Consider the following 25,109-nt stretch of genomic DNA (forward strand, 5'->3'; position numbering starts at 1 on the left):
GCTTTGAAGGTCACGGCCACCCAGGGCTGCAAACCACCAGCCTCGGCCTATCTAAACAGGAGCCAAGTGCCGGGGTAGCGCCACCCGGCGGGTGCCCTTCTCTCTGCCCCTGCTGGGTGGTTGTTTTGGCAGGGAGCAGGGGGGTGCTAATAAATAGTTAGGATTTGGGAGTTCCTGGCTCCTGGGGCTGCCTTCTGAAAGTCGGGCCCTGGCCCTCCTGCTGACAGGGGACTGATGGAAATGCCTAGCTCTGTGCTGGCTGAGCCCAGCCCCCTTGCTTCACCCCACAAATCTCCGTGCACCGGGGGGGCTGTGAGAGGCGAGTGCTTTGTCCCTAAATTCCCTCGTCTCTTCCCATCCGAAGATGGCCTCTCAAAACCATCCCCATCTGCCTCGCCGCTAGCAGGAAGGGGAGCGAGCGCCCCAGACTCCTCGGCAGGGCCTGCCTCAGTTGCCCCGGATTCTCCTTTCTCTTCCGGGCTCCCCGCCCGGCTCCTGATGGCCTTGTGGAGAGACAGGTTTGCTGGGCCTCATCCCAGACTTTAGGAGGAGTTTTCCCATGACCTAGAGCCAGCCACCCGATCTCAGCTCTGCTCCATGGACGCCCGACGCTTGGCTCTGGGAAGGGAGCCTTGGCCAAGTCCTACATGGATGGTGCTACCTACGCTATGCCTGGCTGTCTTCTGCCTAGGTGACCCCAAATGCTCCCCACACACACACACCCGTGATACCCCCCCCCACACACACACACAGCCTCACGGAGACTGGCTGTCAGTGGCTGATTAGCAAAGAGCAGCGGATACGTCTGTGCACGTCCCGCCATGTTTTCACGCACGTGCGTCTGCCTCCCACCGGGGTCGGTGCTTATGGCATCTGAATTGGGGATTTCCTGGCAATGGGATCTGGGTCTAAAGGGAGTTGGAACAGGGGGCCAGTGGGGTGGGGGGGCAATGGTCAGAGCCCAGAGCGAGGAGCTGCCAGGTTCTAAACCTGACTCTGGCCAAACTGCCTCAGTTGCGCTGCTTTTCTGTGCCTCGGTTTCCCTACCTGTAATATAGTGATGGCATTTACCTAATCCTTAAACCCTCTCTGGGTGGCAATGGGGACAAGGGATCGGGCACTTAGATTCCTTCCCCGGCACATTGCAGAGCAGAGGCTGACACAGCACAGTGATGGGGCCTTTGAATCCCAGGGAACTTGGGAACGATTGGGGCCTGCAGAGACCATCCTGCAGTTTGCCGGCTGTGATGTCGCATCTGATGTCATAAGCATGATGTCAAAGGCTGTGGGTGTGACAAGGCCAGGATCAGGGACGGTCTCACCTGACCCTTGCCCGGAGGGAGCGCACCGATTCCTTGCTGGGGTTGGGCAGGGATTGGGATCCAAGTGGCATCCCCTGCCCTAAAGGGAGATTGGGATTTGGGGGGTCACACCCAGCTCTGAGGGCAGCATGGGCTTCTGGGCTTGCTTTCTGCTGAGCCTGGCCCACACACGGGGCCCTGGGTTGGGTCGCTGCTGGAACGCTCGGCCGGGGACCTAAAAAGCCGAAGCTGCCCCATGCGGCCTGCTGCAGGTTTCCGTGCTGCGAGGAATCCCGCCAAGGAAGCGCCGCTCACACTGGATCAGAGCTGACAGCCCGCTCGCTGCCGTCGAGTCCTGTCAGCGGGGAGAGTGGCCCTGCACCGGGACCCAACTCACTAGGGGGAGAGCACAGCTCTGTCACTCCCTTGTCTCTGTTGGACGCGGGCGACTCCTTCTGCGTAAGCACAGGGTCTGTGGGACCCCCTGTTGCCCAGAGCTCCGGGGAGCTGCTTCCCTGCACCTGACGGGCAGGGGAGCTGATGCTGACACATGCAGGGCTACAGAGTGGATCCAGATTCTTGCTTTGGGCCTCACTTTTGTGCCATCATCCACCCTCTCTCCCATCCTGCCCCTCCCCCTGAGTCCCTGAACAGGGGCTCTCAACCTTTCCAGACTCCTGTCCCCCTTTCAGGAGTCTGATTCGTCTTGTGTAGCCCAAGTTTCACCTCACTTAAAGACGACTTGCTGACAAAATCTGCCATAAAAATACAAAAGCATGACAGCCCATTGTGACTGAGAAATGGCTGTTTCTCATTTCTACCATATAATTATACAATCAATCGATTGGAATATAAATACTGTACCTACGTTTCCGTGTACAGCACCCAGAGCCGTGTAAAGAAGTCAATGGTTGAAATTTTAGTTTGTGCTGACTTTGCTAGTGCTTTTTATGTAGTCTGTTGTAAGACTAGACAAATCTCTAGCTGAGTGGATGTCCTGCTCCCCGGAAGATCTCTGCGCATCCCCAGGGGTACGGGTACCCCGGTTGAGAACCACTGGGTAGTACACAGGAATTGGGTAATATCCCTTTCAATAGTTTGGGAGCCTTCAAGTGGGGCTTTCTTCTACTTCAAGCCCCCAGCTAACGAGCTGAAACCGGGGAGAAGGGAAGACTCCTTATCTCTGCTTACAGCTGAGGCACTGAGGCCCAGAGAGAGAAAGGGACTGGCCCAAGGGAGTTGGTGTCCGAGCTGGGAACTGAACCCCCATCTCCTGGATCCCCTGTTCCTTAACCTACCAGGAGCACGACGGCAGGAAACCAGCCTCGGCCGGCAGCACTAGCTGCTCCGTTAGCTCTTTTCCATCTATTCGGTCTGTAATTCCTTCCCCTCCTGTCAGTGTCATGCATGGATGCAGCAGCCCTGCCTGTGGCCAGCTCCCTCCCCGTCAGATAGCTCCTATTAATAACCATGGCGGGTGGCCGTTTGTAATAAATGTTTAATTTCGTGCCGCCTGCTTCCTTCCTTCCAAGCGGGAATGTCTAAACTGCTGTTTTTAGCCCTGTAGTGTGAGCCCCGCGAGTCCGAGTCAGTTGACCCAGGCTCTGAGACACGCTGCCATGTTTGGGGGTGGAGGGAGGCGTTGGTTCCCTGCAGTGTCCCATGTCCTTCGGCAGGGAAGTCAATCCCCTGCGTGCTATGTGAGCATGGTCCGCCCACGTGCCTCTGTCCCACCGTTCTGAAAGCTGAGCCCTGACAACCAGAGAATGCCCCCTCCCCGCCCCGTGCTGTGTTAAAGGCCTTCATTCATCCCTCTCCCCTCCTGTTTCTCTCCCCACCCGGACTCATCCTTCCTCTCCTTGGATGACCCAGTGTCATAATGACGTGTTGACATTACAGTGTCATCGTCACCCTTGGAAACAAAGGACCATTCCCACATCCGAGCAATTGTTTCAGGCTCTCTGCAGACTCATGCAGATGCTGCTGCATTGGCCCCATGTGGGGCGTGTTTACAAGGTTTGCTCTAACAGGTAGAGACTTGGGGGTTTTTACTGGAAGTTTGGATGATGGCCAACAGTTGAGAGGTTTGTCCTTGCCCCCCGCCCTCCCCTTTAAACACACTCCCATTGGGACATGCTGGCCTACCCCAGGCCCTGCTGTGGACACTCAGCGGTATCTCTGTTGTCAGAGACTCCCTAGATTGTCTCCTCTCGCAGTGCAGAGTAGCGTTCCCTCTGCTCCCCCCAGTCCTGCCAGCGGGTGTGCGGGCTCAGATTCCACAGGGATGGGCTGTTCTCTAAGAACCTAGATAGAAAATGTGGCTCCCCTGGCTTCTCCCGGAGGTGCCCTTGGTGGGTATGGCCGGCATCGGTTTCAGAGTGGTCCATGTCCCACAGTGCCCAGCTGTGCCCAGACCCGCCAGGCGACTGATGCTCCGGAGGCTGGCGTCTCCCGCTGTTAAGATTTCATACGTGGTAGTTACAAGCCTGTATCAAGCCGCTGCTGAGAGATCGCAGAGCTGGTTGAGGAGGGATGGCTCCAGAGACCAGCCCTGCAGCGGTGGGATGGGGGTGCCAGGCTCGCTCACTAGTGATGTCGGGGGGGAAGGGGGGGAGGGCTTCCTTGGTCTGGGCATTAAACTAGGTAGAGGCGAGTGAGAGGATTTGAAGCACGTTTAATATCTCCCTTCTGGGGTCTTTGAAACAGTGCAAGATGCTGGGTGCAGGGCAGATGTGGGTTGGGAAATAATGTAAAAATCCCATGCATCTGGGCGTGCTATGGAAAAACCTTAGCTTAGATCTGAGCTGCAGGATCCTTCTTGCAGTTCCTGGAGACAGGGGAGTTTCACCCTCAAACTGTGGGGAGACTGTGCTATGAAATACCCATAACCCGCTCCCCCGACCCCCCCCCCACACGTGTTCCTACCTGTTTGTTGCCTCCTGGCTCCTATCTTCTGAGTTTATTGACATGCGTGTTTTCACACTGTCAAGGCCCCTGCAGAAGCAAGTTCTGGACTGTCTCCTCTCCCACCCCGACCTCCCCCTGGTTCTAACCACTGGATCACATCACTGGTGATAAAGGGGGGTAAACTCATGATGCTCTCAAGCTGGGGACTTTGTCGTGCCATAATGTAAGCTAACAAAGTTGCTCTGAGCTAAGGAACAAACGTTTTAATTCCTGTGCCACACGCCATGAGTCATTGGCACGGGTTAGTCCCCTGTGTGCTGTCATGTGGCTATGGACAGTCCTGGGTAAAATGGTCAGTCCTGGCCCGTATCCTGATTCAGGCGGGGGCAATGCTGGATCCAACAGGGGAAGCATGTAGGAATTGCTAGGATGCACCCGATGCTGGGGAGGAGCAGGGGTAAGTGTTCACAGCTCCAGCCTAAGTGTTCTGGCTTTTATTCTCAGCTCAGCCCTTGGTGTGTGGTGTGATCTTAGACGTGTTGCATCCCCTGCTCTGCACCCCCTCTGTAGTACGAGAAGGAGGAAGAGGATGGTCTGGTGCCTCAGCACAAGGCTGGTAGGCAGGACTCCTGGGGTCCAGTCCCAGCTGACTTTCTGCCAGTTGCCACTGACTCGCTATGTGACAGTGGGCACATCCTTGCTCCGTGCCTCAGTTTCCTGATCTGTGGAACAGGGCTAAAATTGGGGGAGGGGTATTGTGAAGCTTAATTGCTCCCTGTTTGTCAATTGCTTTGAGATCCTCAGCCAGGTGGTGCCGTACAAAGTGTCACATATTAGAAAAGCCCCAGGCAGGGGAGGAGCCTGTCTCATTGGCCTTGGAAACAGAAGCCCAGTGGGATTCAGGAGCCAGGCAGCTGCACTGAGTTTCCACTTTGCCGGGGTGCTCTGGGCGAGGGGTGGGCTGCAGAGCATGGTGCCCCTAGGAGTGGCATCCCCAATGCGGCCCTGTCCCGTCTGCTCCACTCAGGAGGAGGGAGTTCGACCACCAGTGGGAAAGGGCTGCTGCCGGAGAGGACCGTGGCTGGATCCGCTGTGCCCTGCCCGGCCCCCAGTGTTTGATAAGTGAGGGAAGCTGAGCTGAGCGGCTCCTTCAGTGAGAGTGAAACGCAAAGCAGTTTCCCTGAGAGAACCCCAGATCTGTCCGCTCGAGAGGCTAAAACCCTCTGTGATGCCTCACATCTTAACCCTAGGCATGGGCCCAAGAGAGGACTGGTGGCTCCGTGGCTAGCCCCTGGGAGATCCAGGTCCAATTCTCTGCTCTGCCCCGGGCTTCCTTGGGCAAGTCACTGAAGGCCGAGTGCTCCAAAATCGCTACATCCCTTTGCAGGTCTGAGCCCCCATCTGTGAAATGGGGTTAACAGCCGTTCCCTACTCCCAGGGCTGCTGTGACGATCAGTGCATTAACAACTGTGAGATGCATCCTAGATGCACCCTTGGGTGTGAGACCCCAGTCAGCCTGAGGTCCTGATCCATGTGGGCAGGCCCCTGTGTGAAGCTGGCTGAGGGCCTCAGTCATACCCAGTGATCCCCCAGTCAGCCTGGCCCAGGTTTTATCCTCTGAGCTTGGCAGGATGCAGACTCTTTGAAACCCCATGCCTGCACTGTGCAAAAGGTTGGTCCACCCCTTTCCTCTTCTAGCCTGCTCAGGTCTCCTCCCAAAGTGACTCTCTCACTGCTCACAACCGCTCTTTAGCAAACGCAGATTTAGGCACCCGGCCTGCATCTTCCCGGCAAGCCGAAGGATGCCCATTCATGTGGGCGTGGGTCCATTTCTAGCCCTCATTGATAAAATTGTGCTAATTATCTTTCCCCGTGCTTGGCAAATGCAACCTCATTCTCGCAGAGCCCTGGCAAGGCAGGAGATGCTGTTATTCCTGCGGGGGGAACTGAGGCAGACTAGTGGCCACGCTCCCGAAAGTGGTATATGTTTTTAGCGCCCAACTGGAGAGGGTTGGGGGCTGATTTTCAGAGTGCCCACAACTCCTGGCAACTTCCGCTGCAGCAGGGGCAGCTCAGCGCGATGTGTTAAAGTCAGGCCCTAGCGTGAGCTGTCAGGCCCTAGCGTGAGCTGGATTCCCCAATGAAAGGCGATGCTGGAAAGCGGTGGCGAAATGATGTGCCCCAGGTCTTCAAAGTGGGAGGCGCTGTTGCGTTACAACCGAGGATCCCAGCTCCCCGGAGTCTGCTCACATCGCTGGCCCCTGCCTTGCGCTCAGGTTAAAACTTGTGTGCAGCCTGCCTCCTGGAGAGTGGTCGGTGATGCTGCGGGCTCTGCATTTCTAGGTAGGTGCTGAGCTCTTAACTATCCCTAATGGGGCAGTAACATAAGATCTGTCTGTGCAAGGTGCAGATTTCGGCTGGTCTAAGCTTACGGCGCTCAGGGTGAGAAAAATCCATCGCTCGGGGAGGTTGTGTGGTTATAGCACAACCCCTTTTATCACTGTAGGTTGCGTGTACGCTACAGGGTTATGCCAGCATAGCAAAGAACTGCTTCTTTTTCTCCTGAGACCTGCTACCATGAGCCCCCCACCCTCCAGCTCACCTGGTGTGAGAGGGGAAATTCAGTCCCCTGGCTTTTTCCACTCCGTTCCAGTGATCTGGGGGTGGAGGGGGAGGGGGAGCTTTGCTGTGGGATTAACTTGCTGGGACTTGGGCCCACAGCAGCTGGCTAACCACAGCCCGTGGGGGCTGCTAGCAGAGTCCCCTGGTGATGGGACTCTCGCATATTCTCATCACCAGCCCTGTTATCCCCCAGCACCGAAATTAACCAGTGAATTTCCACGCCAGAGGTCTGATTCCTTCCTGGTACTCCGTCACACCTGGTTATGTTCTGGGAGTTACACCACGAATGATTCTAGCTCCGCGGTGAGAACCTGCTTCCATATCCGTGTCCTCTGCTGGCCTGTTCTGTTAGAGACTCCCCAACCGCCGCCCTCCAAAGCAAACTTCCCTATGCTTTGAGCCTTTCAGGATTCGAACCTGGAGCCAGACAGGCCGCTCGCATTTCAGCCCCGTGTATCGAACAGGCCGAATAGGATCCTAACAGCCCTGAGGGTGGAAATCTGGCTTTGAATTTTGCACCATCTCTGCTGTCAATGAGGCTGGTACTTGGATGGCATAATTTCCTCCTCCCCCCCCCCGTCCCCCCCGCCCGCACATGCCCTGATTTCATGGTGGCCTTTGCCTGGGTGCGGGAAGGAGAGGAAAGGGTCAGTCTGGTGTTTTGGTGGATGGGCTTCTCTGTTTGATTTGCCAGGCCTATGGGGTGAAAAGCATGTTGAAATGGGGTTGGGAGTGGGGGGGAGATCCAAGTGCTTTGTGTCCTGTTCAGTTTGGGGGAGCTCTGGGTGTGTCCCTGAGGGGTCATGGGGGGATAAATCCAGCCGTAGCGTAACTCAAATGGAGTCATTGGAGTAGTAGTTAGTAGTAGAGAGGCGATGTGACTCCCTGGGCTAGGGCCCCTGGAGTCTATTCCTCTCACCGGCTAGGACACCTAGGTACTACTCCTGCTGGTTGAGCTTTGGCAAGTCACGTCTCCCCGTGCCTCAGTTTCTCCATCCATACAATGGGGTAACGACCCTCCTTTGGAAAGTGCCGTGAGATCTACGGGTGGAAAGTGCGAGGTGGTATCATTTTTGAGGGCCCGGTGCAAACATACAGGGAGATACGATGCTTGCAGTCTCGTGTTACCCCAGAGACCAATGTATTTAATCCTGTGGTGCCCACACACCTTTAATCCGTCAGGAGCCCAGGGTCCTGGAAGGGGAAGTGGCTGCAAGAGAGCACATTTTCCATAAACCCCGCGATTCATCCCTTCTAGGCAGCAGAGTTTACAGGCTGGAGAGAGAGGCAGGGTGGCCTAGTGGCTGAGACTCAGGACACCTGGGCTCTGTTTCAGGCTCTGCCACTGGGCAGCTGGGTGGCCTTGGGCAAGTCCCGTCCTGCTCCGTGCCTCAGTTTCCCCATCTGCAAAATGGGGGTAATGGTACTGCCCGTACTTTATGATCTGCTGAGGAGAGCTAGGGATCGTTGCTGTTCAAGTTTTGCTGGATCGGGGCTCAAGAGCAGGAAGACTAAACGCAAAGCACATGTAGCCAGACTGTGGCAGTGGAGGCAGGAAAAGCCCAGGTGCCTAAAATCACGGCAGGCTCCTGCCGGGAACAGAGGCCGTTTTCAAGCGAACAAATGTCAGTGGAAAGACGGGCCCACAACGGCCACTGGCTGCAGAGTTTCTGCTCTTATTCATGAGAAGAAGAACGCAGCATCTGCCAGCATCGTGCAGCCGTGTGCCCGTCCTGTATATAAACAGTGCCACTCATGCCAAAGGAATCTGTTGCCCTATTGGCCCAACCGGGTTGCCAATATTCCCATAAAGAAAGAGCCCTGGTGTCTTTAATGTCGGTGCAGAAACTCTGCACTCACAGCGCACTGCGCGGAAGTCGATTTATTCCCCTTCAAAATGTGCCCGGCTCAGTTAACCCAGCTGGGATTTGAACCCATGGTTCCTGAGCATCTGGGAATTTCGAAGCGGGCGCTTCTTGTGCTAAGCTGCCCTGTCTTGGCTCGTTAGCGTCATGAGCAGCTGTGAATCAGAACCCATGTGAAATGGCTTTCTTTGTACTGTGGATATAACAAGCAAGCGGCGAGAGGGGGTGTGTGAGAGAGAGAGAGACAGACTGACCGACCGACCGACCGACCCAGCATTGCTATCAGGCATATGGAGACAGTACAGATGGTCCATGAGGGCAGCTAAATAGTCCCTAGCTCTTTGGCCAGGTGGCTGCAGGCTAACAAGGCACCAGTTTGCCCATGTTGTGTGACCCCCCGATTCTGGTCCTGCGTGTAAGAGGACGAGAGGGGCAGAAGGAAAGAAGTCCTCTCTGTTAACATACAGCAGGTGATTCCTGAACCCCGGCTGGGCCTGGAGCCGTGCAGAGCGTTGCTGCCGGAGCCCTGCGGAGCTTGCCCGGTTTCGGTTGCAAACTCCCAGCTCAGCCCAGATTCAGGAACCCTTGGAGAGCACCAGATTTGGCTTGGAATCAGGTGCCACACGAGTGTGATGAGCCTGATGCTCAGGGGAGGGGGTTGCAAATCTCCCAGGTCAGAGTGGAGTGAAAGGCCCCAATGAACCCTGCAACTCATCTCCGCTAGGGAAGCTGCTGCTGCGTGCCTGGTACAGGGCACTGCTTTGCAGTCCCCCTCCCCCCCCCCCCATTGGGTGCTGCTCCCCCTGGAGTGGGCCGGTGCAGGCTGGGACAGCAGGGGGAGGACTGGCTGGGCCTGGGCACCGTGGTCTCATGCTGTTTGTTTCCCCCTGGCAGATCTTCCATATGACCTACGACCTGGCCAGCGCGGTGATGAGGATCATTAACCTCATCGGCATGATGCTGCTGCTGTGTCACTGGGATGGCTGTCTCCAGTTCCTCGTGCCCATGCTCCAGGACTTCCCCAGCAACTGCTGGGTCTCCATCAACGGCATGGTGGTGAGTGCCGGGGGGAGCCACCTCCTGCTCAGCAAATAGAGCTAGGACACGGTGCTAAGCAGGGCCGGCTCGAAGGTTCCTTCCCCGGCCGGGGCCGGCCGGTTCCCGGTTCTCCTGGGGCTGGGCTGCTCTAGTTCAAAGTATCCCGAGTGAACGGGGCTCCCACCACATCCCGTAGGAGACGACTCCTCCAGCCTTATGCCGTCAGCCTAAAATAGTCTTTGGTCGGTTTCATCCTGTGACTTCTGGCCAGTGCCCCCCCAGTGGCTCCTCTCCCTGCCTGGGGTTGAACCCCTCCCATGTGTGTAGATGGGTATGTCCTGTCCCTGGCACTTAGCCAGCCTAGGTCCAGTCCTGCAGCCCCTGCAAACCTCTTCACTGTTTCCGATGCTTTTTTTATCCTGAGCTCCCTCCGGTTTCGTCCCCTGTGTTCTGACGCCAAGGGGCGCTGCACACCGGCATCTGGGTGCTCTCGGGCTGGAGTCGCATCAGCTCTAAAGGGTGCTGGGAGCTGGATCTCCCGAAGCCAAGACCCATTCAGAACCCCTCTCCTCCTGCTAAGGTGATGGGCAGACACTCGCCTTCTGCCATCCCTGCCCCCTTCTGGCAACTCCACGTGGCAGAGTCTCAAACCTCCCTGAGGATGCTCCCTCCCCACTGCTGTGGGGGCAGCTTCCGGGATCCTGGCTGTGATCTGTGGGGCAGGTGATAGTTAGCCCCCAGCCAGCTGGTGCAGCGGGGAGCGGAGCCAGTCTCCCAGCTGAGCTGTCCTGGGGGAGGCAGGAGGATACGTCTCGCTGTCATGTCATGGACACGGGAGCAGGGCTTGCTCCTCTCCCGCTCTGGTGCGTCATTAGCCAAAGGGGCTGGAAGCCAAATCAATGCCATGAGGCCGGGTGTTGTGTCACTGGCAGAGAGTTATGGCTTGGAAGTACACAGCCCCCTCCCTCCTTCAGGGGAGCTAAGCAATAGCAGACAGAGCAGAGATGTTGTGGCTTCTCTCTGCTTCCTCCCTCCTCCCCCCATTCTCCTCCAGCAATAAAACTGCTATTAATAAATAATGGGACGTGCTTTTAATTGCATTATCGCGGCCTTGCAGCAACATCATTAACAGATCTCCCCCTCCGTACACACAATTCCCTTCCTCTCTTTCCATCTATCCTCTGTAACAAGTCTGCATCTCCTCCTCTCTCTCTCCTTGTGTTTTCCTCCCTCCATCTGGGTCTTTCTCCCCTTTCCTCCCTTGCCTTCCTCTCTTTCTGACTGTTTCAATCCCTTTCTTCCTCCCCTCTCTGTTTACCTCATCCGCTTTCATTCCTCCATGTCTTACGGTTTCCGTCTCTCTCCCCTCCACCCCCACTTTCCTTGCAATGACTGAGACACAAGAAAGGCTTTTTCCAACCTAGGAAGGGGAAGGTATTTCCTCAGCAGGATCCACGACCTCGAGGATCGACCTGAAACCGAAACTCAAGCCCCTAGCACAACAAGCCCGGTGTGTGTCTTGGGGCATATCACGTATGTGAGTGTCGGGCCCTGTCAGTGTTATTGATGGGGTGGGTACATGCCTTTATGTGTGTGTGTGGGTCTCGTGCAGTGGGATTGTGATGCACGTAACTTTCTGCACATGAATGTGGATGCTTATAGGATTCCACCCCGCTGCCTGGAGACAAATGTTGGGGCATGTACAGAGATGCTGGCTGGCCAGTGGCAGTAGTGGTTGTTAGATGTATTACTGTGGCACTTAGATTGGAAAGAAGTTGAACACCGTCCAAGGGAAGCATGGCCGAATGATCAAAAGCGTCTAATGGTTGGAATTCAAGTCAAATGAAGAGATCCATCTTCTAACTAAACAGGTCCTGCTCTCTCCAATGGTTGCCCAGTGTTCTCAGGTGGTACGGCCTTTTGCTCCGAATGCCTATCAACTTCCCGGCGAGAACGACCTTGGACGTGTACCTAATGCAAGAAAGATGGAAAAGGCCCCACGGAAGACCTGAAACACAATGGCTGCATGATGTTGATAGACTCCTGTCCATCACAGTCATCCTACCTCGTCACGTGCCAGATTGGGCTTAGGACAGAACATCATGGAGGCACATAACGCATTCGATGGTCCCTACGCTGTCCATGACAGCGTGAGAATTAACAAGAGGCCCAGCCGAGATCGGGGCCCAGTTGGTCAAGGGTAGTTTTGCCATTACCTCCGATAGGAAAGGCCAGCGATCAGCCTCAAGATAACCCCAGGTCACCATGGGGTGAAGGTTGGGGCTCTAGTGGCTGCCATAAGGGGAAAGTGCATCTGTGAAGAGGACGGAGCTGTCTGGGGTCTGTTATGAGACCGTGGGACGAACTCCTCCAGGAAACGAGGACCATCCCAAGCCTCCCCACCTTCTACTCCAAGTGTCCTTTGACCTGTCTTCTCTAACATCAGCATGGAGCAGCCTGTGGATTAAAATTTCCAAACCAAGACACTCCCATGCACACTGCTCCCCTGGGGGAGAGGATGAGAGAACAAACCACATGGGACAGATGCTAGCCCAGTTGCTTATGCCTCATTGGAAGGAGCTCAGCTCCTATGTTCATGGGCACAGTATAAGACTCTAGTGAGAACAGAATAGAATATGCAAGGCAAGGTAAGGCTGGAAGGTGTGGATTGCTCTCTGGCTCTGGGCTCCAGATTCTGTTACAGTGAATGGGATGAAGTCTGGGGGCTGGGAGTCAGGACTCCTGGGTTCTTTTTCCAGCTCTGTCACTGACTTGCTGTGTCACCTTGGACAAGTCACTTGTCCTCTCTGTGGCACTGTGTAATCACAGAGGAAAGGAATAATGAAGCTTCCCTGTCTTCGAGGGGATCTCTCTATCCCTCACGGACCCATCACAGATATAGCTACCGTCAACAATAGTTCGGTGCAACGCTTTAATTCCACGTACTTCTCTGCTTCGAGGAGTGCACTAATTGAGCATCACACCGCTCTGTGAAGCAGGTGAGGTGCGCTGCCTGTTTTACAGAAAGGGAAACTGAGGCACAGAGCTGGAACTCAGGAATTGCTGCCTCCCAAACCTGTGCTCTGACCGTTATAACACACCTTCCCCAGAACGGCATGCTGACCGGTCTTCGCTTACGGGTGTCCATGTACTATCCCCTCTACATCCTGCTTTCCCAACACACTGGTAGCTTTTCATTTCTTGCATTCTCTCTCCTGCCACACAAGCCGAGTATTCCAGCAAAAGTCCTTTAATAAACTCGGTGCCCTCCAGACTGTCTGAGCTCATTCTCTTCACAGGGACCCGCATTCCTCCCTCCCAACCGAACTGGCTTCTGTTAGCTCCTCGTCCATCAGTAGGATTTGGCAGAGTCCCAGCTCACTGACAGATTATATAAACCTGCCCGTGTCACGTCGGCCTGGTTCTGGGAGCCAAGTGACAGGCAGAGTAAAGAGAAAATGCTCCCAAGCCAAGGGTGGATCTATGTGGGGGTGATAGGGAGACAGGAGATTGGGAACCGGACACTGAACGAAAGGGTCCAGGTGCATTAAAGGCCTCTGGAAAAATGTACTGAGCAGATCTTTCAAAGGAGCCTTTGCAAGCTGGACTATGCAATTAGAGCACGGCCCGCAGCTAAGATGCAGCTCCGACCGCTGCCGATGCAAAGCAGCGCCCCCTGCTGGTGGAGTTCCATTGGCACCCAGGGACTCGGGCGTTCTCCTTCCAAGCTCTGGTCTTTATTTTGAACCTAAACACGTGACCTCTGAGGCTGGGTCAGTTGCATTTTGAAACAAATCGTTAATACCAGGGCTGCGTGCGTGGTCATGTGATGCACCGATGTGTCTGCACATGGATGTGGATGCTCATCGGATTCCGCCCTGCTGCCCGGACACAAACACTGGGGCGTGTGCAGAGAGGCTGGCTTGCCCCTGGGGAGGGGGGTGTACGGTAGAGCATGTGCATGGCCATTTGGGGGTGTCTGTGTATGCACGCGGCAATGGCTGTGTCCGTGTCTGCCGATGCTGATCGTGAGAGTTGTTATTGCGGTCTGTCTATAGATGGGGGGGGGGGGTGCGTGGTAATAGTAACAGTGGGAGATTCAGCTGCCCAGCGTGTGTGGATGGGGAGGGTGTGAGAGCGTTGTAATGGCCGTGCGTGTGTGAATGGGGTCTGTGCGGGCGTGCGCGTTCCCCAGCCAATCTGGAAGGGACAGGAATGATCCGGGTGTTGTTCCATTAGCTGCCCTCTCCCCTCCCAGCCTGGTCCACAGGGTTGCCGCTTCCCTCTGATTTCAACCCAGCCGGTTTATGGGAATCTACGCACAGACTGATTATTTTTTCTCCCTCTTTTAAGCTGGGCAGCCCTGGAGTTTATGGCTCATGGCCTGGTGGCTCCTCCCATTTCCAATCACCAGAGGAGGAGAATCCGGCCCTTCCCATGCAGCTGGGACTTGGGCCTGATCCTGCCATCTCGCAAGATGCTTTTCATGAGAGTCCTGCCTGAGGCAGGACTGCAGGATCAGGCCCTTGGCGTGGAAGGGAAGATACTTCTCTGTGAGACGTAACGGGGACTTGGGGTGGAATTCAGTGCTTAAATCGCATTGAAATTAATGGGAGTTAGGCGCCTAACTACCTTTGTGGATCCCACTCGGGGTGGTGCCTAGACCTTGGGCTGCTCACCCTGTCTGCCCAGCCCTCGTCTCTATGCTCTGTTCCCTTCCTCGGTCACCCAGAATAGTATAAGGCCCCATCTATTTATTCAAGCCTTTGGCTGATGACGTGGACTTGTGCTATTCTAGGCTGAAGAGTCATTTCCCAAAAGCTCGGGTTTGCTACTGAGCGTTGTTGACGGTCGTTAATAAATTATGGATAATATTTTCATTTTTGTAAAATGCGCTCGGGGATGCATGCGTTTTCATAAACCAGTAAAAACATCCAAATAACTAACCCGGGGCGGGGGAGGGCAGGACTGATTGCGCCTTGTTTCCACTGATACTATGCAAAAAGTGTAGAGAGGCAGCATGTTCTATGGGCACCGTCGGAAAGACACCTCCAACCGCCTTGTGTTTATTTCTTCCTGACGCTGGGTCCAAAATCATGTCTCCCGGCGCCCCAGCAAGACGCTAGCAGAGTGGTTGTGTTTTAAAAGCAGGTCCCAAGGAAGATCTGAGCAGCCGCTTCCACACACAATCTCTCACTCGCTCACTACACACACACACAGAGAGAGAGAGAGAGCAGTTGTCTTTTATCAGCTGGTCTCCGGGAAGCGGAGAGTTGGGGTCTGAGCAGCTCCTTCCACAGCCACACAGGAGCACGCGCACATGCTGAGTGATGCCTCTGATGCGAGTTATTCGTCGCTGCTGATGTTGTCTTTGCAGAACAATTCGTGGAGTGAGCTGTACTCCTTTGCCCTGTTCATGTCAATGAGCCATATGCTGTGCATCGGGTACGGGAAGCAGGCCCCCGAGAGCATGACGGATATCTGGCTCACCATGCTCAGCATGATCGTCGGAGCTACCTGCTACGCCATGTTCATCGGCCACGCCACCGCCCTCATCCAGTCGCTGGACTCCTCCCGGCGCCAGTACCAGGAAAAGGTAAGGAAGAGCAGAGTGTCACGCTGAGGGGCGGGTCGTGGCTTGTGTTTGAGTGGGAAGCCTGGAAGATTTTTTCACACTGGAGACGGTGCAGGTCTGCAGGGGATGGGATGCAGTGTGACTGACCCAGGCGCTTTGGTTGGGGGTACTGCGATAACCACATCCTCCTCCGATGGTGATCACAGAACTGGTGTTGGCCTGATCCTGTGCAGTGCTGCTGAGCACCTCCTGAGCTGGCTTCAAGGGGAGCCCAGGTTGTTCCGTGTTGGCCCCAAAAGCACATGTTGGGGAGTGGGGGATGCTGCGCCCTGGGGGCACTATCTACCCATGGAATGTCCCATCAAGGCCCTGCTCACTTGATCCCCAGGTCCTGGGAATTCTGAAAGAGCAGGGATGTTAGCCCATGTGCCTGGGATGAATTCCTGCCTGGATGATTACCTTCTGCCCCCTGAATTCCCCCTCTGAGGTTTCAGCTGGGTGCGGGTTTTTTTTCCTCATTTCCAAGCTGATGTTCAGTGCAGTTGTCAAACAGCTCCCCCGTTTCACCCCAGAGGTGGCTGCATTGCATGGGGAGGCGAACTGAATCGCTAGGTGTCACGTGTTCACCGTTTCGGGATACAGGATATTATGTATTTTATTGCTGTAACTGCAGTCTGTGCCTGGAAGCAAACTGGGGCTTTGTCCTACTGCACTGTGGATAGACTTTGACTCTGTTCAAGTCCACTGTAAATGAGTTCCAGGGAGCGACCCTTGTCTTCAGAGAACGTGCTGAGGGAGGGTTTTCTTGACACTTAGACAACATCCTTCTCTGAGGTGGAACAGGGAACCTTTGGACAGGGAGACTTTCAAGTCACCTCCACTTAATAGCACTGAGTCCAGGACCATGGACAGCGATAGTGTCTCCAATAGGATCAGTAGCTCACGGGGGATTCAGACCTGCACATGGAGACACAAGCCCCAGCCATCGTCAGAATCATGACCCCAAGTGCAGGAACTGAGCTGTTATATTAAGGGGGAACCAGTGCCCTCATATGAACAGGGAGCCAAGAGGCGTGTTGGAAGAGCGCAATTGACCAGATGCAACTCTTTGAAATAACACAGAGTAGGTGCATCTCCCGTTACCTTTAAAACACATGCATAACCCATTGAGACTTCAGATCCGAGTGTGCAATGGGGCATCCTGATCAAAGCCGGGGCCACGCAAGATGAGCCAGGGCAACCACGGGGTCTGTGGGCTGCACCGTCGTATTGCAGGGGTGGGGGGATGCAGGCTGAGTGCCGGGCTGAAGGCAGCCTGGCATTATAGAGGGGGATTAACAGGGCCTAAGGTTTAGGAAAACGCCAGCAGATGGCCCCTGGTTCAGGCAGGAGAATTTTGGCTGCGTGGCATTCTTGGGGACGGATCTTGGCTTTGAAAATTTGCATCTCCCTTTGCTCCGGCTGTGTCGTGGGGGCAGGGGGCTGGCCCATCCTGGCTGTGTTATGAGAGGCAGGAGGTCTGTGAGCCGCAAGGCGACTAATCATCCTGCTGCTAACCCCGGAGTTTACATCCTCACCAGATTGCCGTTTCCCTTCATTAGCCGGTGTCCCGGGGGAGCCCGCGCTGCCGGAACATGGCCTCCCCAGGGAGCATTTGGGGAGCTCGTCAAGACAGGCCTGGAATCCTGAGGGCTCCCATGGGGCTGGGCGCGCGTGGCAGTCGCTCTCCAGCAGCCAGGGATGCAGCTGCTTCTTGGGTCCTGGAGTGGCGGGGGGGGGGTGGGGAGATTCTCATTGGAGGAGCCTGCCCACCCCGCATTGCTCAGGAAGACGGACTGCCCTGCTCACGGCTCAGACCCCTCCCTCGGTGGGAGGGCCCGCATTTGTATGGCGAGTGCCCCACGAGCCTTACACCACAGATGGAGCGTCCTTTAGAAGGGGCCAGATCCTGAGCTCCTTAGTGAGGACTCCAGGATCTGGCCCACTGAGAGAGCCTCTTCCGCACCCCCATTTCTACTGCGTTCTCCCGCCCGGCCCCTCGGGCACCCAGCTTCCTGCCCCCGGCCCAGTGCCCGTCTCCCTGGCAATGGCTCGGTTTGGATGCCTTTCCAGCCCCCGAGGGGATGGGTCGATGCGGAGGCGTTTGCAGTCCCAGTGCAGGACAGAGCCGGGCTGTTCACAGATGCCGAGACAAAGCTGGGATGTCCTTGGTGGACGCCAGAGCCAGGGGGTGGGGAGGAGGTGGTGACTTTGCTCTGCCATCAGAGCGACGTGGAAGGGCAGCTGCTCAGGGGCGCGGGGCTGCGGGCATAGCTCGGGGCTGTGGGCACAGCTCAGCTCTTTGAATAAGTAGTCCCCCTCCCCCCTTCCTCCCCACAGTGTCCACGCAGAAAGGAGTGTGCTCTGGTGGGTCAACCGGGGGGCTGGGAGTCAGGACTCCTGGGTTCTGTTTCCTGCTCTGGGATGGGAGCGAGGTCTGGTGGTTCAAATGGGGACCTGGGAGTTAGGACTCCTGGGCTCCCTTCCAGCTGTATCACAGAGTGACCTGGAGGCAAGTCAGAGGCTTAATTTGTGCTTGTAGGCCACCCACACCGCTATCATCAGGACCCCCGCAGGTTTGCGTGTCCTGCTCCTGTGGGTCCAGAACAGCTGAGAACCGGTCCCAGGAACTGTGGCTGCTCCGGGTCCCTTTGCTCTAACCACGTCCTTCTACACAGCTGGAAATGGAACCCAACAATTCCAGCTCCTAACCCCCGCTACTCTAACCAGTAGTCCACACTCCCTCCCAGAGCTGGGAAGAGAACCCAGAAGTCCTGACTCTCAGCCCCTCTGTTCTAACCATTAATAATGCTGCCTTTTGTTTGTATAAAGTGATGACGGGGAGTCGAATCCCTGCATCCTACAGCTCCATTCCAGGCATCCCCTCCTCTCTGACCCCGTGGCAATGGGATTACGTGGCATCAAACCAGTCCTGTTGTTGTACAGAATTATCCTTAGGCAGGTTGAACTACGCCATCCAGGCCAGGCCACAGGGGCTGTGCCAGCTGGCTCAGTGCAGGAGCAGTTAGGAAGGGGGGTGGTGTTTTGGGTACCCCCAGGATGGGAGAACTCAGTGTCCCAGCAGAGCCCAGTTACTGCACTGATTCCAGGGCTGGTACCTCCAAGGCTACAGCTCAACACGGGCATAAAACACAAACTCCTTGAACTGCTCGGGTCAGGAGGACGCAGCGTGGAAACCAGGCCAGGGCCTGTGGGTTTGCTGGCAGGGGAAGTTTTGGATTCCTGGCACCAGCTGGGCGGGGTTTGGCTTTTCCTGGATTCTTTAGATCTTTCCATTTGTGAAAAGTCACCGTTCCTGCAGTAAGGACAGAACCACTGAGCACTAGCTACGGGGAGGGGCAGCATGGGGGGCGCTACCTGGCAGCCGTGCCCTGCCAGTGCCAATTGGGACCCTGGTGGGGAGAGCTTCCCTGGCCCCCATGATTGTCCCTCTGCCAGAGGGTGTTTCCAGCTCACTCCATCCATCCCAGAACCAGGGACCAAGCTCCCTCGCTGCATGGGTTTCTCCTGTAGGGAGAGACGGGGCTCCCGGGGCTGCTAGAGATTGGAGCAGCTGCCAAAAGGAGCGGGATGCAAGGCTGGTGTGTCGCAGAGCAGCCAGGCCCGGGTGGCTGCTCTCGGCTCTGCCCTGCAAGGTGACCTCCCCACTCCACTCCCGGAGCTGAGAAAGTGACACTGGCTAATTGCTGCAATGGAGTGAGGCTGCCCAGGCAGCTCCTCTGTGCCAAGCGCCAGGCAGCAGCCAAGGGGCCTGGCCGGAGCGTGGCAGGGAGGGGAGCGAATTCATGGGCAGCAGTTACAGAGAGCTGCAGCGTGGGATGGCGACAGCTCAGCTGTGGATACAAACTCCTCCTATCACCCCCCCAACTCCCCCCATGCTCCCTTGCACTCCCCAAGCTCTTGCCCCATCTCCCACTCCCCACACCCATCCACCTTCCTCCCCCCGGTATTCTCCCGCCTCCTTACCAGCAGGAGGCCGGACGCCTGGGTTGCTGACTTGCTGTCTAACCTTGGGGCTCTCTGTTTCTCCATTTCCCCCATCGGTACAATGGGGGTCACGGTGCAAGCCCACAGCAGAAAGAGGGGCCAAGCTGGGAGATTGGGGTGCAGCTTCAAGTTGGGATTCAACCCCCCAAAAGCCTGGGGGGAGAGGTTCAGAAATGGCTGGTGGGGTGGGGGTGGGGGGGAGTTCAGGCCTTGTATTCCCAGTTCACTGGGACCCCAGGGTTGGGCAAACAGTCAGATTCTTGCTGAAAGTGACCCCATCTCTGGTGCTGAGGTGGGAAAGTCAAAGAAATTAGCACACGGCAGCTGAGAACTCCTGCTTTATCACAGCCCAGGCTTAATTTGGGCTAGAGCTTGCCAGGGCTGAGCTCCTCCGGGCCAGGCAGGTCAGAGCTCCTCCGGGCCGGGCAGGTCAGAGCCCCCGGGCTGGGCAGGTCAGAGCCCCCAGCACCTCCAGGCCAGGCAGGTCAGAGCCCCCGGCGCTTCCGGGCTGGGCAGGTCAGAGCCTCCGGGCCAGGCAGGTCAGAGCCCCCAGCACCTCCAGGCTGGGCAGGTCAGAGCCTCCGGGCTGGGCAGGTCAGAGCCCCCGGCGCCTCTGTTTGCCACATAGCTTGTGAAAGTAAAAAAAATTGCTTGAGCCCTGGCACCTCTTTGGTTACAAATGAAGCGCTGATCAGAGCCTTTACCCAGCTGGAACCCCAGAACCAACTTCCTGACCTAGAACCACCTGCTGCTCTAGATGTAAAACATCTCGCTGAGCTAGAACGACCTGCTGCTCTGGAGCTAGAATGACCTGCTGATTGAGCACATCAGCCTCCATCAAGACCCCTTGATTCTCCGAGCGGATTCCAACTCTGCCCCCTCTACCCCCCTCTGGCCTTTCTCTTCCTCAGCTGCCCGCACCTCACTTTCCTGCATCTGTAGCTGTCCAGCTATCTATGATCCCCTTCATGCTGCTCATTAGAAAGGAAGTTGGGGGGGGTGGGCTCAGGTGGGAGCCGGGTGCTGTTGCTGTGTCTCTGATGAAGGTGAGCTGGTGAAAAGCAGCAATTTCCCCCCCACCACTAGGCTGGGAGCTCATGTGCTGGGGACTTTGACAGGCCGTGCAGGGGTGGAGGAGCCAGACAGCCATGGAGAGTGTCAGGCGAGCAGAGAGACCTGCCAACGGCTGGCTGGAGTCCTTGGAGCAGGAGCCCCGCACTGGCCGGGAGCAAGCGTGGACGGGCAAAGAGGAGTGGCTCTGCTTGTGGCTCTCTCGGGGGGAGGGGGGTGTCTCTGAGCGTAGCTGTTGGGACAGGGCTCGGGGCTGGAGCTGACAGCAAAGGGACCAGGGCCCCAAGAGCACCCAGCAGCACACACACAGCTCCCCGGGTGCCAGTGGTTTGGTGCCCATGGGTGATGCTGTGATGCGGGGGCAGGTAGGAACCAGCCTTTGCTGCCCCTGGGTTTGCAGGACGGGCGGGATCTGAGATTGCACCAATCTCTGCTAAAGGCCCCAGATGACAGAGCTCCCACCCACACTGCCTGAATAACTGAGAGGCCCTGAGCCCGAGCCCCATCTCCAGACACCTCCAGGCTGCTGGGACATCCTGCTTTAGCCCCGCTCTCTGTGATGGGCTGACCCGGAACCAAAGGCTGGGGTGCGGGACGTTTGGGCTCTCTGCCCGCGGCCGCACCCAACGCCTGCGATCGGTTTTCTCCCCCCGGCAGTACAAGCAAGTGGAGCAGTACATGTCCTTCCATAAGCTGCCCGCCGACTTCCGGCAGAAGATCCACGACTACTACGAACACCGATACCAGGGCAAGATGTTCGACGAGGACAGCATCCTGGGCGAGCTCAACGAGCCCCTGCGGGAGGTGAGGAGCCCTCTCTGGGGGCTGGAGGAGGCCCCCGGGGTGCAGGTGTCATCCCTAGAGCGAGGCGGGGGCTGCCCTACCCCAAGAGCCAGGCTGGGGGGAGGAGCCCGAGGGAAACGAGGGTCCGCCTTCTCCCCACCTCCTGTCCTCCTGCCTTTGTTTTCGGTACCTGGGTTCGTCTCTTCCTCCCACTCACCCCCTTCCCCGCCACATCCCCCATAGGAGATTGTGAACTTCAATTGCCGGAAGCTGGTGGCCTCCATGCCCCTCTTTGCCAACGCGGACCCCAACTTCGTCACGGCCATGCTCACCAAGCTGAAGTTCGAGGTCTTCCAGCCGGGCGACTACATCATCCGTGAAGGCACCATCGGCAAGAAGATGTACTTCATCCAGCACGGCGTGGTGAGTGTCCTCACCAAGGGCAACAAGGAGATGAAGCTCTCGGACGGCTCCTACTTCGGAGGTGAGTGCCCGCAGGAGGCCCCCGTGCTCGATGGCCTTATTCCGCGGACACTGCTGCGGGGGGATGGCAAGCGTCGGGCCGCCACTGCCATTCGCCAGGCTGGATGCTGCGTCCCTGGTAAGTGGGAGCGGCCTTCTGTGCAAGCCCCACTAGGACAGCGCTTGGTTCCCACGGGAGGGGGCCGTGGGCTAGTGTTTAAAGCTGTGACCAGGAGCCAGAACTCCTGGCTTCTATTCTTGGCTGGGCCACAGACTTGGCCAGGCCGCTCCTTCTCTGCACCTGCTCCCTGTGTCTCCCGGGAGGGTTGCGAGGCTGGCTGTGTTAGCGTGTGACGTCTCCTGATGGCGGGCACAGTTTTATGGTAACGTCCTGGTCCCCCTCTCACCCACCCCCCGCCAGAAATCTGTTTGCTGACGAGGGGCCGCCGCACGGCCAGCGTCCGGGCCGACACCTACTGCCGCCTCTACTCACTCTCGGTGGATAACTTCAACGAGGTGCTGGAGGAGCACCCCATGATGAGACGGGCCTTCGAGACCGTCGCCATCGACCGCCTTGACCGCATAGGTACCGGGGGGGGCAGGGATGCTGGTCCGATCCACGAGCTGGGGACACGATGGAGGGGGAGACACTCCTGGAGCCCATCCCCTCTCACGCTGGCTTGCCCAGGCCCCGTGCAAAAACTCCTGGGCTCAGGCCTCCGATGGAAAGGGGGCCCACCTGGGGGACAGCCTCTGGCCTGACTCCTGAGGCCCAATTGCTGCTCTGGAGCTGAGTTCCAGGAGCTCTGCAGAAGTTTGGCTGCCCTGGAACCAGAATGTCCCAGGGAGCAGTTGAAGTGGGAAGAAGCAGTGATAGCAAAGACAAGGGGAGGCGTTGGGGGTGGATAGAGGACACACGACATTAATAGGGAGAGCGTGGGTATGAGCTGGCATGCGGGCTGCAGTCCTAGCTATCTGTGTCAGGTTCTCTCCCCAGGTCAGGGGAGGGGTGGCTACCTCTCTGGATCTCAGTCGGGCGTTGGACCTCAGGGCCTTGTTCCCTCTTTAAAATTGCCCCACAAATCCTGCTGGGAACGGCCAGTTAGATTAGCTCCCTCCTCGCAGAGGCTGGGCTTGGAGAGCCTCCTCTGCCTGCCTCCGGTTTCCTGCCTCCTTCCCCTCTTTGGATCCCCAGGGGCGTCCTGCAGAGCTGGCAGCCTGGGCATTGACAGCCCTGGGTGCCCGAGGACTAAGGAGCCGTGCACACCTGCTCATCAGTTTCCTTTTTGCTCCCCCAAATCCCTCTTCAATCTCACCTCCTGCCCCATTCCTCTCTGTCCCACCCTTCCCAGGGGAGTCCTGGCTCGCCGAGACTCCCCCATGCCCCTTCCCTGCAGCCAGGGGAATTTTCCCTTTGCTGGGGTCTGCGTCCCGATCAGTTAGCGAGGCAGCCAAAGGCTGCGAGAGGGGCTGTCAGTGAAGGCTGATTTATGGTCACTGGGGCGTTTAAAACCTAGGCTGTAAGGACCAGCCCTGGACCGCCCAGGGAGGACGAGCCAAGCACGTATAGGCCAGAGCTGGGTACATGATGATTCTTTTGTTCAGTGACAGTTCTAACATTTTCCAGACGTTTCGGTCCTTCGAAAAGGTTCATTTTAGGTCTGTGCCCAGAGCTGGGATTTGATCCTGGCTCTCGCACATCCCTGATGGGTTCCCTGACCCTTGGGCTAAAGGGTATCGCAGGGGGCGGTGAAGCAGCCGCACCCTCCCCGCTCCTCCCTTTTCGTCATCGGCCGAACGATTCACAGCAAATTCGCGACCAGTTTGGGGTCGACCCGAACGGCACTTTTCATCGAATAAACTGTCTGAAAAATATCGTGCCACGTAGGGTGCCAGGACTGCGGCGTCTGCCGTGGCTGGGGAGCTGTTAACGTTACCCAGCTACAGCCATCAAACCCGTCGCGGGGCGGAGAAGGTCTGGACACAGGGAGGCACGTGGCTGCCCTGTGACGCTGGCTGTGGCAATGCGAGCGACGCATGGAGAGGGGGTCAGGGCGGGATAAAGGGCCGGGCTGCGGGGACCGCATGCAGGAGGACAACGATGGGGATGTGACTAACCCCCCCGCCCCTTTTTCCCCTTCCCCACCCCGCAGGGAAGAAGAACTCCATCCTGCTGCACAAGGTCCAGCACGACCTGAACTCCGGGGTCTTCAACAACCAGGAGAACGAGATCATCCAGGAGATCGTCAAGTACGACCGGGAGATGGTGCAGCAGGCAGAGCTGCAGCACCGCACGGCCATATACGCGCCCGCCCAGCCCCAGGTGACCTCGGCCATTGCCTCCCTGCAGCAGGCTGTCGCCATGAGCTTCTGCCCCCAGATGGCCAGCCCCCTGGTGAGCTCCGTGGCCCTCGGTTCGCCCAGGATGATGCGGCGCCTGCAGTGTGCCCAGGGCGTCCCCGGCCCCTTCTCCATCTCCCCGGTGCTGCTCCAGCAGCAGAAGCTGTCGCCGCAGCAGCAGCTGCCGCCCCGGCCCCCCTCCACCGGCCCCTTCGCCTCGGTGGTGTCCAGCCCTCCGACCCAAAGCCCCCGGGCCAGCCGGACGTTCCCGTACGCCGCCCCGGGTCAGTCGGGCTCCCAGCTCTCCCTGACTCAGCAGACGGCTCCTGGCTCTCCCCAGCGGCTGGCCGTCCACAAAAGCACGCAGGCCCTGCACACGAGCAGCCTGAGCGAGGAGTCGAGGCCGTTGTCAGCCTCGCAGCCCTCCCTGCCTCACGGGGTCTCGCAGACCATGACCCAGAGCCCTCCGCCCTCGGCCCACGAGTCCAGCACCTCCGTGGCCGGGGTCCAGGCTTCGGCCTCCCCTGGCTCGGGCCCCCAGGCCGGGCTCAGAGGGGCGGTGCCGCCCCGCGTGGCCCTATCCCACCAGATGTCCACGGGCTCTGTCTACGCGGGGGCAGCCGGCAGCCAGCAGGACTCGAGCGGCGCCCGGAAGGATTCGGTGGTCAGTGCCCCCGACTCGGACCCGGCCAAATCCAGGCTCTCTTCCAACTTGTGACCTTTGCTCCAGGCCCGCTCATCCCGGGTAGCAGGGTAACGGTGGGGCTGCCAAGCAGCTGCAATCTCCACCCTGTCTCCACGCTCCCGCCTGCTTGTTTCCAACTGGCGAAGGCCCTGCCCTGGCTCACTCCCTAGGGGAGTGGAAATCAAAGGGTTAATGAGCCAACCGTGGGGGTCGCCACCCCCTGACTCGAAACCTGCAGCCGGGGCCTCTGATCCAGCGGGGGCCTGCCCCCCCTTCTGTACAGAGCACAGCAGCCGGGCATCGCTACCACACGCTGTGCCCGGAGAGGCGTGGGCAGAGGCCCCCTGCCCTTCCCTGGGCCGGGGGAGATCCCATCGAGCCTCCCACACGCCCCGATGAATCGTCTATGACCA

The 25,109-nt window shown here is 57.6% G+C and overlaps 1 protein-coding gene across 1 annotated transcript in view; it reads left to right on the top strand.

The window, feature by feature from the left end:
• HCN2 (hyperpolarization activated cyclic nucleotide gated potassium and sodium channel 2) overlaps positions 1 to 24,729 on the top strand; it is a 51,310-nt gene extending 26,581 nt beyond the window's left edge. The window contains exons 5-10 of the mRNA XM_077842156.1: positions 9,590 to 9,751; positions 15,111 to 15,329; positions 21,084 to 21,230; positions 21,453 to 21,693; positions 22,093 to 22,257; positions 23,825 to 24,729. Of these exons, the coding sequence (XP_077698282.1) occupies positions 9,590 to 9,751; positions 15,111 to 15,329; positions 21,084 to 21,230; positions 21,453 to 21,693; positions 22,093 to 22,257; positions 23,825 to 24,729 (1,839 nt within the window). The remainder of the gene's footprint in view (positions 1 to 9,589; positions 9,752 to 15,110; positions 15,330 to 21,083; positions 21,231 to 21,452; positions 21,694 to 22,092; positions 22,258 to 23,824) is intronic.
• Positions 24,730 to 25,109: the final 380 nt, after the last annotated feature.

Source organism: Eretmochelys imbricata, chromosome 25, assembly GCF_965152235.1.
Source record: "Eretmochelys imbricata isolate rEreImb1 chromosome 25, rEreImb1.hap1, whole genome shotgun sequence".
Taxonomy (NCBI): domain Eukaryota; kingdom Metazoa; phylum Chordata; order Testudines; family Cheloniidae; genus Eretmochelys; species Eretmochelys imbricata.